Source organism: Natator depressus, chromosome 6, assembly GCF_965152275.1.
Source record: "Natator depressus isolate rNatDep1 chromosome 6, rNatDep2.hap1, whole genome shotgun sequence".
Taxonomy (NCBI): Eukaryota; Metazoa; Chordata; order Testudines; family Cheloniidae; genus Natator; species Natator depressus.
The window spans coordinates 118,837,640-118,851,385 of record NC_134239.1 but is presented as its reverse complement, the minus strand read 5'-3'; the positions used below and the strand labels follow the sequence as shown (position 1 = coordinate 118,851,385).

The following is a 13,746-nucleotide window of genomic DNA, read 5'->3' as shown; positions in this document are numbered from 1 at the left end:
CAATATTTTTCTATTTAAAATGTATGTAATATGAATACATTATAAATCATCTATTTCAAATGTTATCATTTTCAGAGTGTGGTGTTTGCTTAAGCATGATAGCTTTCTTTTAGTTGTCTTTGTAATAAATTATCTCTGTTAGAGATGTCAGTTATGACTTTCAGTGAGCAATAAACAGCTAGACTCCAGAGCAAATGAACTTCTAAAGAAACAAAAACCTTGTTTTCATGCTAATGTTTCAGTATTTTTAAAAAAAAAAAAGAGAGAGAACTGACCAGGCATTATGAGATGTCAAAATGGTATCTATTTTTATAATATATTTTTCTTTGAAGCATCATTGAGTCTGAGTTCTTGTTGATACATTTGGCAAATCTAAATATTGTAACATTAAATTGGAATGTGTATCATTCTTGTGACTCATCTTTCTAGCTCTGTTTTTTGTTTTTTTTCCCCTTCTGTTGGGCTTGTGAGCAAGTCTCTTCTGCTGCACCTGACTTAAGAGTATTTTTATGGTGCTAGTGAAAGTGGTGAAAACAAACACCTTTTCATGGGAGACTGTTACCTGTGTTGCAGCAGAGCTACATAACCCTGAGATGTTAGATCTGTTCTGTTTGTTATTAATCTGTTTATAGGACACAGTGTATGTTACCCAATTGGACTACCTGGTTGATTTAAATAACCTAGACTGCAGCTAATTTTAAGGTAGACTGTCAGTGTTGAGACTAAAAATTGACTTTTACTCCCATCCCATGTTGGTGTTTCTGACTTCAGGATTCTCTCATGGGTGTTTGTGTGTGATGATTTTGCAAACCAATTGTAATGGCTTATTGGTTTTGTTTTAAAGAAATGTCTGTGATACCTGAAATCAACTGTGTAACTGAGCATACACTGATTTGTTTAGTCTGAGATGCAGGCATTTAGCTAGTTAGTGAACAAATGCAATAGCAGCTTAGGCCCAGATTCAAGAAACCATTCCCTGTTCAGGGACAGCACTTAAAGAATCTGCTCAAATCGCAGTGAAGTCAATGGGGATTTAAGAATGTTTTTAACTTTTAAATAGAAACAATGAGGAGTCCTTGTGGCACCTTAGAGACTAATAAATTTATTTGGGCATAAGCTTTCATGGGCTATAACCCACTTCATCAAATGCATGGAGTGAAAAATACAGTAGGCAGGTATGAGTATACAGCACATGAAAAGACGGGAGTTGTCTTACCAAGTTGGGGGTCAGTGCTAACAAGGCCAATTCAGTTAGGGTGGATGTGGCCCATTCCCAACAGTTGACAAGAAGGTGTGAGTACCAACAGAGGGAAAATTACTTTTTGTAGTGACCCAGCCGCTCCCAGTCTTTATTCAGACCTAATTTGATGGTGTCAAGTTTGCAAATAAATTCCAGCTCTGTAGTTTCTCTTTGAAGGTTTTTTTGTTGAAGATTGGCCACTTTAAGTCTGTTATTGAGTGCAGGGAGATTGAAGTGCTCTCCTACTGGTTTTTGAATGTTACAATTCTTGATGTCTGACCCAGGAACCAACCCCAGCAACAAACCCCGTTGCCAACTCTGTCTGCATATCTATTCAAGGGACACCATCATAGGACCTAACCGCATCAGCCACACCATCAGGGGCTCGTTCACCTGCACATCTACCAATGTGATATATGTGCCAGCAATGCCCCTCTGCCATGTGCATTGGCCAAACCGGACTGTCTCTATGCAAAAGAATAAATGGACACAAATCAGACATCCAAATAAATTTGCTAGTTTCTCAGGTCCCGCAAGGACTCCTTGTCGTTTTTGCTGATACAGACTAACACAGCTACCCCTCTGAAACCTTTAACTTTTAAATGTGTGCTTATTTAAGTTACTGAACTGGGCCTTAATGTAACTCAAAAGGATGCTGTTGATTTGAAAATCACATTTATCTAAAAATTGTCTACTTGTAACACCTGAGATAATTATGTCTAAAAGATTAGAGCGAGGTCTGTTTTTCAGTTTGTACATGGAATATCACTTTTTGATGCTCAGTTTTGCTGTTTCCCTTGTTTATCTAGGACTTTTCAAACAGCAAGGGAAGGAAGGAAAGGGGAAGGAAAAGACTCTTTTTTTTAAAAAAAGAGAGAGAAATGTTATGATAAACCCACACATTTTTCAAGGGAAATCAAGGACATTAGTCAATTTTTATAAAAGATTTATTAGTAGTTTCAGGTACTACCAATGTCAAAATGATGGGGTTCTGAAAAAGTCGTGGGTGGTGTTTGATTTGTTGTACTGCCATGCTCTGTTAAAGGAAATAATTTTCTCAATTATTTTAATTATAAAACACTTTTTTTTTTTTTTTTGAATGAGTAATTTAGAGTATTCTACTGATTAAATTTCAGGTTTGACATGATTGCATAGCTAGCTGCTTTGTCTTTGAGAATCTTTTCACAGAGACAGCATTATTATTGGGACGTTTTTATCATGCTGAAGTTAATTTATTAAAATTAGAAGCAAAAAAAGTTTAGTTTAAAAAGCTAAAGCTGAAATTTTTTCAGTGGAGTCCAGCAATACCCTAAAACAGTATAACTTTCTCTTCAAAAATTGTACACCTTTTGGAATTCTAGACAATGGGATGTCTGGAAATGAGCAGGTAATAGATCCAGATTGTTACCCATGGCCTTATAATCAATCCCTACCTTGTTTATGCTGTCCTCAAGTTACTAGGTGATTCTTGGAAGTGGATGTGCTGATTAGGATCTTCCTTGTTCCCTTGTCCCATTTGCTGTTCTCTGCCTATCATGGATCTCCCTGCTTATTCCTCACCCAAAGTCCCTCATTCCAAAACTAGATACACCAACCCACACCCTTGCTAGCATGCTACCAACATGGCCCCTCCAGGATACTGACCCCTTTACATTTTCCTGTATTTCTTACACTATCCCTGAACATATGCCTGGAGTCCGTAATAGGTCAGTTTATATTTATAAGTATTGAAAAAAATTAAAATAGCTCATTCTGAGTGTAGCCCAGTCTGTAATCATGACTAACAGAAAGACCAGGGGAAGGGCTACATTCTGCCACTTTAAGGCATGAAGATGTGAGCAGAGCATTTCTCCACCTGACCCTATTGTACAGAGTAAGAACTGAGGCATTCTTCAGCTTTGTCCCCCATTCCCCCCTCCCCCGCAAAAAACTCCTGTCATCCAGGAAAAAAGTCTTTAAAATCTCTTACTTGTATTAGACCTTCATTTTCCTAGTTATATCATGCTTGCTGAGGAAGGCAAGTGCTTCCTCTTTCCCTTAGCATTCCACTGTTTTTTAGTATTGTTGCTCTAACGAACCCCTTGTTAATCTCTTTCCTTACAGTTAGGTAAGCAGGGATCACAAGCTATTTTTATGTTTTATTATATAGCTTTGTAATTAACCCTCTACTCTGCATCCACCCCCAAAGTGCAATCAGCAAGGCACAAAAATGGGGAGGGGAGGAGTACCAAAGCCAAGCTGTTTTGTGAGACATTACAAAAATTTAAAGTTCAGATGTGAGCAAAAGGTAAATTTCAACACACTATAAACTCATTTGCTGATTTTTACCAAATTCCCCAGGAATATATCTGTTACAGGATGAGAGATGCTATACAAAATTTCTGTTTTAAGTTAAAATTGGTTTCTTTTGAAGGATAATTGTAAAAGGGAATTGAAAATTGGGCATGCAATGGGAAGCTGCTACTGCTCTATTTTAAAAAAAAAAAAAAAAAAAAAAAAAAAAAAAAACCTAACAAGATTTATAATGGAAACTAACTTAAACCAAACTAAGAATGCAGAGTTTTCATTAAGGGGCGCACAAAAAATTGTATTCAGAAAATACAAATATAGTGCTCTCTTGTGAAAAATATTATCTTTGTTACATCAATGGTGTATTATTTACTGCCACCATATCCCGCAAGCACACAAATGCATATTGTTTATGCTGCTCATCACTCTGTAACCTCCTTGTCTTATTACTTTGAAGACAAAATGTGGGCATGCCCCTGACAGTATATCAGGAGCAGACAGTCTAATTGAAAAGTCTCATATGCAAATATGTAATTTTCCATTTTGTTGGCAAAACCCTTAGGAGTGTTTACCTTTTTAAACTGTCTCTTCCTGAATCCAAAAGAGAGCACTGCATAAATTATATGGAAACATAGCTTTACTTGCAAAAAACTTAAGTTCTATACATTTTGAATCTTTTTACCATTTTTAAAGTTTTGCGTTTTAGTACGTCATGACTGCATTTAGGAAATATGTGACCATTTAAAAAAAATCCTTAACATTTTGTTTTCTGCTTTGGTTTAGACGGAGTGTGATTGAAGCTGTTTATAACAGACTGAACCCCTATAGAAATGATGATGCTGTAAGTACTTTCATTCTCCCATCATTTCCGTCCTACCCTTTGAAGTCTTTCAGCTTGTTTGTGCAGACCCTACCACAACTCTTTGAAGGGGGAGGGATTTTTTCCAAAAGTGCGTTCTGTAGACTGTGCCCTGTGAGTTCTCTTCTGCCCTTTCCCTCATCTGAACCTTCAGAACTCTCATTTGTTGTTATCCTCTGTCAGTTCAAGACTTGAAAGTCTGATTGTATTCTGTCTCTTCATTTCCACACATCTGGTGCCAGATCCCACCACTAGTAGCAGATATGGTCTTGTTTTGAGATATCTAATTTTATTTGGTTCATCCCTAATACCACAGAGATAGTGGGAAATCTGTGTTAAAATATTTTTTATTAAGGTATCATTTTGTGAAATTTTAATTCCCCGAATTAGAGGCAAAAGTGTTCTTTTTGTAACTTTCTGCTGGATACTTAGTAGTTTAATAGTTGCTATGATTAGCATATTTACAATTCTAGTTCAGTTAACATAATTTTCTGATCATTGGATTATATTATGCTGTAACTTCCCTAATATATTTTTCACAGTGAACATTCAATAAAAACAATTTTAAAATGGGAACAGTAACTCCATTTTCAACTGAATTTAGCTTTAAATTCTTGGGAGTGCTTTGTCTCAGAAAGAAAGCAGTTACTTTTTTAATGTCTCTGGCAACTAATACCATTAATATGATTTTTTTAATTAACAAAAAATTATATAAGTGAAATGCAGTTTGCAAATGTTTTGGCATAACAGAAGCTGTACAGTTGGTCTTAAACTTTATTTGCTACAGTTTACAGTGAGCCTCTTCTATTCTTGTCTCCTCCCACATCTAAGAAATTGATCCAGATCTATAACTGAAATGGAATTATCCCTGCATGGGGATGATATGCAGTCATTCATTGTATAACTCTTCTGCAAATGTACAGTATGCAAATCTAAGTGTCATTGGTAGTCCTAGTACAGAAATTGCATAGTATGTAGTCAATAAGTAAATTTCTGCACTTTGACTTGGTGCTGACTTAATTCTTTATCCATGTTCTCTGACAAACATGGCCACATCAGATTCTCACTCTGGCTATCCTAGTCCTTTCTAACTTCTGCTTTCTACTACTTGTAGTCCCAAAGGAAGGCTTAGACATTACTCTTAGAAATCATAATTTTTAAAAAGTGAATAATTCATTTTAATTCTCATGACCAATCTTCTCTCTCAGGTCCTGCAAAGAGAGAGAATCCTATTAATCCTATTAAATTCTACTTAACAGCTGAATAAGGAGTGCAGGGCTCTACATCAGCTCCACCAATCTAAAGTAGCGAGAGATGGCATTGCTCAGACATACTCTAAACAGCAGCCTCTTTCCTCTTAAAGTGATGCCTCTGACTGTGTAAACACAATCTTGCTAACAACTTCTGATCAGTAAAACTGATGGGCAGTCCAGTATTCCTCATTCAACTTTTTTCTGTTAAATTCTTTGTGCAGAGGGGAAAGAGGATGAAAAAAGTATGAGGAGGGAAAGAGGAACAGAGCATAACTTATATAAGGACATTCCAAGACACACAAAACTATGTTAAAATGGAGTTAAGGCTAATAGTTTAATAACTTGAAGGTAAAAGTGTTACAGGGATGTTGTAATTATCCAAGAACCAAGTATTGCAAATTCAGATCATTCAGAGTGAAGGCTACACTTAAAACAAACCTAAACATATTAAAGTATAGAAATGTACAATTAAGATACCCATACAACCTTAACTCTTCCCTGTAGTGATACCATATGGCCATTTTAGGGTTCATGGTTCCAGATTATACTGATTTTTAACAACAGTTTTTGCAATATTTTCCCCCTTGTATCAATACAAGAGAAGAATTTAGGTTGCCTTGGGTGCCCTGTATATTTTCCATATCTTAACATGTTTAAATTTCTTTTAAATTTAATCTTAACTCTCAATAAATTACTTATGATGTGACTTAGATTCTAAGCCTTCCTTACAGCAAGAGGGTTGAGAATAGGGTTGCCAGGCGTCTGGTTTTCGACCGGAACGCCCGGTCGAAAAGGGACCCTGGTGGCTCCAGTCAGCACCGCTAAAAGTCCGATTGGCAGTGCAGTGGGGCTAAGGCAGGCTCCTCGCCTGCCCTGGCTCCGTGCAGCTCCTGGAAACAACCAGAATGTCCCTGCAGCCCCTAGTGCAGGTGTGACCAGGGAATCTCTGCACGCTGTCACTGCCCCTGTGCCTGGGAGCTGGACATGCTGGCTGCTTCCAGGAGTTGCAGGGAGCCTGTCTTAGCCCTGCTGCATCTCCAACTGGGAGCCGCCTGGGGTAAGCGCCACCCGGCTGGAGCCTGAACCCCCACCCACACCCCAACCCCAGCCCTGAGCCCCCTCCTGCATCCAACCCACCTCCCACACCCCAACCCCCTGCCCCAGCCCAAAGCTCACTCCTACACTCCAGACCCCTCCCCATCCCTGGCCTCACCCCAGAGCCTGCACCCCCTCCAACACCCCAATCTCCTATCCCAGCCCAGAGCCTGCTCCCACACTCCAAACCCCTTCGCCCCAGTCTGAAGCTCCCTTCTGCACCCTAAACCCTTCATCCCAGGCCCCAGCTTGGAGCTCGCACCCCTCCTGCACCCCTGCCCCAGCCTAGAGCCCACTCCTGCACCTGAACCCCTCATTTCTGGCCCCACCCTAAAGCCTGTAGCCCCAGCCAAAGCCCACACCCCTGCCCGAGCCCAATGAAAGTGAGTGAGGGTAGGGGGGGATGGAGTGAGGGGTGGGGCCTCGGGGTAAGGGTGTTCAGTTTTGTGTGATTAGAAAGTTGGCTACCCTAGTTGAGAAGGCAGTCAGAGTAGGTAGAACATAATTAATAATAACAGGAAATATGCTCCCTGTGAACTTAGCACACCTACAAGAAATTGTCCAAATAGATAGATTTAGTGTACTGTACATTTTAGATTATACTGGTAATGTTTTTGAATGTGCTGGTTTTGAAGTTAACAATTATTTTGAGCAGCTTTAAACATTTAGAAAACATTAAAGTATATTACACTTTAGACCAGGGATTAAAAAACTGCTTTAGTGCTAGCTAATATTTACTGAATTAAAATAGTTTAATGAATGTACATTTTTGCATGTTAGGAATAGTGTTTTACAAGTATCTAGTATGAAACCCTTCATTAAAAGGGAAAGACTCCTACAATTATCCATATTTTTACCCTTTTCAGTCTGGATTATCCAGAAACTGCTGTAATTTTGGGCACTCCAGACTTTAAAGGGTTCCTTCTTTTTTCTCTATTAAGGACTCTGCATCAACTGATGATATGTGGTAAAACTGCCCATCTAGCTGTGGAGTTTACATTCATCCTCCAGTTGAAAGTGCAGCCCAACCTCAGTGACCCTTCTTAACGTCCATCCTCAACCTTATTTAAAGAAGGGATTATGATGTGTTGGTTAGAGTGACTACACCAGAAAACTACAGCAGTACGACATCTAGCCCAGGAACTGATGTTTTTTTTGTAAAACAGACTTCTGTAAACGTGATTTCAAACCATAATTCATGTTGTAAATCAGACTCCAGCAATTTATGTTGTATGATTTTGTTTTTGTAAAGTGCAATTGTCCTTGTACAAAATGCTCATATTTAATTATGAATTGCTTTAAATCACTATAAAGGTTAGAAGAAATGTTTGGCTTGTTGTGTGATGCAACAAATATATAGCCCTTTAAATTTATGTTGTGGTTTTGGATTGCAAGGAGCAGCAGCCTAGCCAGCTAGATGCTCAAGAGGTGCACAAAACTGTAAGATTACTTTTTATTTTATATATAAAGATGAACATTCGGACAGTTTATCCCAACTGTAGTATATGAATTTGCTTGGCAGTGGGGAAAAATAACTAACATACTGCTCATTCTCCAACAAACCTATCTTTTTATGTTTTCTATTGCTATTTACTATGATCCCAGTCCTGCTACCACTTTAAATCAATGAGGGTTTCGGCTGTGACTTCAGTGGAAGCAGGATCGTGCTGTATAATACAGATCAATCATAAGTATATGAATTTTGAGGTTAGAATGCCTTGATTCTTTGCACCTCTTTTTTACAAACCCTTACCCAAAATTACTAATCACTTGAGCAAGAGGGAGCAACTTTCTACATACAGTAGGAGTCTGCAGCATTTTTACTATCCTGATTGGCTGAGTCTGCTGCTGTTCCAAGTAAAATATTCTGAATTCCATTTTATCAATAAAGCTTGATTTAACAAACAAGACACTTAATCTTATATGTGTAATTCCTCTTTTTTTCCTGCCTTTTGAAATTCTGTGCCATTGTAAATGAGATTTCACATGTGAAAAAATATTTTTAATAATTGGTAGCCCATTTTTAAAATGGGGAGAACTTTGACTGTTGCCCAAGGCATAGACAGATACTGGAACATGTAGTGGGTTTAATCTGTTACTCTATTTTACATGGATTTATTTCAGGCTTTTTGTTTTTCACTGAGATGAGTATCAGTTTGAATTTGCCTACTGTTTTAATGAAAATACATCTGTCAAAGCCTGACAATCTTAACATTTTATGGCATGTGTGTTTTTAATTGACCCACTTATTTAGAATGAGAAACTAGTGGTTAAACAGTATTTGTGATTTGAAATATAGCATGTTGACAATATGTAACTGTTGGTCATTAAAATTAAATTCTAAATTAAAAATTTATAAGGGTAATAAACATAAACTAAATTGATTTAAGCTTAACTTTCTCCCATTGAACATACAAAAAGTAAGTTTTCAAATCAGTCGTGTTTGCAAAACTACTGTTTTGTGCACCTTGTATTCTTGTCGTCTTAGGTTGAGGATATTGTGTGTGTTGTTAATATTTAGTTTACTTTAATCATTCAGTAGGCAGAGTCCCCAAAAGGAAAATCAGTAAAATATAAGTAGCTTGTAACACTTACCACAACTAAACAAAAAATCAAAACTTGGTGTAAAATTACTTTTCGATAGGAAAATGTAGTACAATGCGTTTTGCTATATTTGTCTTTTCCCTAACTTTGAAATATACATATTTGTATATATAGCCTTAAAACTAATGCAGAGTTAGGGAACTTTGAACAGTGAAAAAGTAACTTATAGTGTCTCAGAATTAAGTATAGTATATACCAGCAAAATCTTTCTTTTATCCCTCTTGTTTATGTGGGGTGCTTAAACAAACGTAACTTCATTGTATTCAGTTTGTAATCTGTTCAAGCATGAATGAAGAAACCATAAGCACTATTTGTATTTATAAATTTATAGCAATTTTTGGTTAAAGAACCAATTCCTTACCTACCTTCAAATAAATGCTTAAAATGTCTAATTTTGTTGTAGAGTGCAAAACTATAATAATGTCATAAGTTATAGCTTCGCAAGCACCTAATTAACAAATGTATTTAATACTACACAGTATACTAGTACAGAAAGCTAAACTTATTTTTAGGATTAGGCAGATAAAGTTCTGTTCTTTACTTTTCTACATAGACTAAAGTTTAGTTCTGGAAACTGCAAAACCTTGAACTGGACTGTGGAAACTTTGAGACCTAAAATCTTTAAAAATCACAAGCAAAATTGTGGTAGAAAGCCATACTTCAAATATAATCACTTAAAATGTGTCATAATGACATACTGTGTACTAAAAGCATTTTCATATGAGTGGCCCTTCCTAAAAATATAGAGAACATAATTCTTCTGCTATTGCTACCAGTGCTGTAACTAGGTTTGGAGGTAAAGGAGGAATGTCTATTGCAATCCTTTCTTTTTCTGCCTTATGTTCAGCGCTTTTGTGTGGTCAGAGCACTGAATCTATTATATGTGCATAAACACTGCCATTCTCGGTACAGATTTTGATTACAAAATACATGTATTAAGTACATAAAAACATTCTTGCAAAGGAGTAGCTGGTCTTTTCATGAATCTGCAAAAAAAAAAAAAAAAAAAAACCTTAAAAAGGCACTTTTGCACCTTTGTGCATTTCCTTTTTGCACCAGTTAAACTTTTTTTTTAATGCTAAAAACATTAGCACCTCAGGGGCAAGGCAGCAGAATTTTTGAAGTATTGTGTGCTATTTATTTCTCTCGGGAAAAGATTCCTGTGTGACAAAAATGCAAACGATGTGCTGTTCAAAAATGTATTTTGAATAGATGTTCAAAAAGGATGGTCCCAATTTGCTTGTTTTTAAAAAGAAATGACATTTTGTAAAGCTATTTTGCTTCATATGCCATGCAAGTTTCTGTGTTTTTCTTTATATTTGACAGCTTCACTGTTTTCAGTTTCTGTGAATATTGTTATAGTCAGATTAAATGTTTCACTGATCATTTTGGGAAAATATTGTACTGCTTTATAGATAACACTGTTTCAAATAATCTTAAACTACTCTCACTAATTCAGCTTTGGGGAGGTATTTTATTCAAGGTAGAATTTTAAAATGTATTAACTTTTTTTAAAACCAATGTCAAATTTCTTAAATGCAATTTCATTTTTAATAAATGGGGCACTAGATTTGCACTTTAAAGTGCGTGGGAGACCTCTGCATTCATACAGAGTCCTAAAAAGTCTGGGTGCAGGACACTTGTCATGCCTTGTAAATTGCAAATCTAGGTCCTTCACAGTTGGCTTGTTGTGGTGCTAGTCCGTCAGTACCGCTATAGAGAGCTTGTCACTTTGCCATCGTTCAATTTCATCCTTCGGCGGAAGTCAGAATCAGAGAAAAGAATTTCATCTGCATGTCTTTATAGTGTGCTGAATTGGGGTAATCCCAGGACAGTCGACCATTACAGCAAGATGTCTGAAGAATATTAACCAGTAGTTCAGTAACTACAGCACTCTCTCGATGATTATTTTTCTAACCTACAGCACTTAACATCTTGTAATTATGGATATTGACTGACTTTTGAACATCAGAACTATCTCTATTGCAAAGTTAATGCATCCTCAGTTGTATAGGTTAAAATATGAATAAAAAAGTTACTGGTCATTTTGCTCAGTCCAAGAATTTGAAAATTCATAAGGTAATTCAACAAACTGAAATAAGGAATATAGCATTTATTGCAATTATTTTCTTCCTGCTAGTGCCATCTTAACTAAACTAAACTTTTGACTGTTACATTATGAATAGGATGGACAACAAGGCAACCTTTTGGCTGAACACTGCTGTTAATCATTTTAAAAAAAATATTTTGAGACTAAATCCTTTAGCAGCTCCTTGCAAGGGAGTGTAAAGGTCTTTGCTTGTATATCTCCTTATAGAATGGATTTAAAATATAAGCATTTTGCTTTAGTATTAAACATTCATTTTTTGTTAAACCACTATTGAATAGAAGTTTCTTTAGCTTTACACAGGAGTGTCACTGAAAAAAATCGGGTCATTTTGCTTCTGGAAGCTCTGTACAAACATGAAGGCATAATTCCTCTCCTGAAGGGCTGACAAGATGGCTGCCACCATCTGGCGACTAATAAGTATCAGTTGTAATTGAACTTTATTCCCAAATATATCAGCATTCATTCATGCTGACAAATGCTTTTTACTTTACGAACCTTTATATTAACATGTTTTTTCAAATTAGGTAACACTTTACGTTCAAATAGTTTGATATGTTTGAATACTATGAATTGGTGTGAAAGTTTTTAAACCTTTAATTTAGAGCATGATGTATAATATTAGGCAGCAGAGTATTATAAAACTTTTACTCTTTTTACTATAAATATTCTTTGCTGATGAGTTGCTTCATGGGAAATAGAAAATGTACTATATGTAGGTAAAGAGAACTGCAGTTGACAAATTTAGTGTAATGGAGTGGTCCAATTTGCTGCTAGGCTTCACTTCACTTAGATGTGAAAATGATTTTTTTTAGCCCCCGTTGTAGCTCCTTGTTAGTATCTAAAACTACATGTTCATAAATTGTTGTTTGGTCTTCACAGTGTTGGCTCAAATTAGGTCACTTTTGATTAGATGGACTCTCAACACTTCAAAAATAAATTGGTGTTGTGAGAAATGCTCAAACCGTGTGAATTTTCTGAAAGCTGTGCTGAGCAAAATGAATGCCATCTCTTATGTGAACTGCAAAGTCAACATGGAAATTGAGTGAAGCTTAGAAGTATGTGCTGACCAGACTACAGAAGAATTCAACTCAGATATCAGACTTTGCAATAAACTGCGTGATTGGTCCCCTGAACTGATCTGGAGCATTTCTGAAGTCAGTGGGTCTCTGTGCAGGCACAGGAATATACCTGCTGTGGTTCATTGCTGGGCTGCTTAGGTCTGTTTAAATGAAATTGCTTTGCTATATTGTCAGTGTGCTGTAATGGTGATTTCAGAATCCTGTGCCATGGCAATTGCTGTCATAGCAACTCTTGTAAGAAGCCATAGTAGTAATTTTTTTAAAAAATTCCCCTCCCTGTCCCTGTCATTCAGGTTCCCTGGACATGCCAGAATGCCCTGTTTTTTGTGATGTGTCAAGGGTGCTGTACTTATACTGTCCTACTTCAAAAGCACACTTTTTCAGCGAAGTCTATCAACCTGGTCAACTGATTATTGAAAAATAAACTAAAAATTGCACTGCCCTGTGATCTTCTGATCACCTCTTTTTGTCTAGTTAGATTATAAACTTGAGAGCATCGTCCATTTTTTTTCTCTTTCCTCTGAGTAGCACTGAGTATATTGGAGCTTGACAAATATTTGTGATATGACTCGCATTAAAGTGAGAGTGGGGAAAATTAAACTAAAACTAAATGTAATTATCTGTCGAAGTAGTTTACAATTTGTTATTGGGGGAGGTCTCCAGCATATTTCTGGGTTTAACTTAATTTTTGTTTTAGCTTTGCAGTACACTTAAAACCCCATAAAGTGTTTATTCTTCATATGTGGTCATTGTTTTAAGACCCTTAGTATTCCAACCTAAAGGACTCATCCTGTTTTTCTCATGTTTGTTAGTTTCTCTCAACCTTAATGTTTAAGGAGATTTGATTTATATAATTTTTCTTTTATGGGGATGTGAGGTCAGTAATTCACATTAAAATATGGTTCTACTCTGAAAAGTTACTTCAAAAAAAATTGTGATACTAATATTGATTTACCTCTGTTATCACATCCAAGGATCATATCCATTCAGTTTACAAGTAAAAATGTTTTTAGTTCTATTCCTGCAAATTCTTAAAGTCCCTGAATCTGAAAGTCAAGCTGGGTTCTTTCTGTGCCATTCCTCTCCAACAATAAAGATTCTGCCTTCAGAACTTTGGGCCTAATCTTTCAAGCACTACTAGATGTCAGAGTTTTTAAAATTATTTAGTTTCCTAGTGGGATTTTCAAAAGCACCTAAGTGCCTAACTCCCCTTGAAA

At 36.5% G+C, this 13,746-nt stretch overlaps 1 protein-coding gene across 1 annotated transcript in view; it reads left to right on the top strand.

Moving 5' to 3' along the window:
• The window catches only part of PPM1A (protein phosphatase, Mg2+/Mn2+ dependent 1A), a 54,316-nt gene extending 40,900 nt beyond the window's left edge, over positions 1-13,416 (top strand). Inside the window, exons 5-6 of the mRNA XM_074956415.1 lie at positions 4,313-4,370; positions 7,678-13,416. Coding sequence (XP_074812516.1) covers positions 4,313-4,370; positions 7,678-7,707 — 88 coding nt within the window. The 3' untranslated portion in view covers positions 7,708-13,416. The remainder of the gene's footprint in view (positions 1-4,312; positions 4,371-7,677) is intronic.
• Positions 13,417-13,746: the final 330 nt, after the last annotated feature.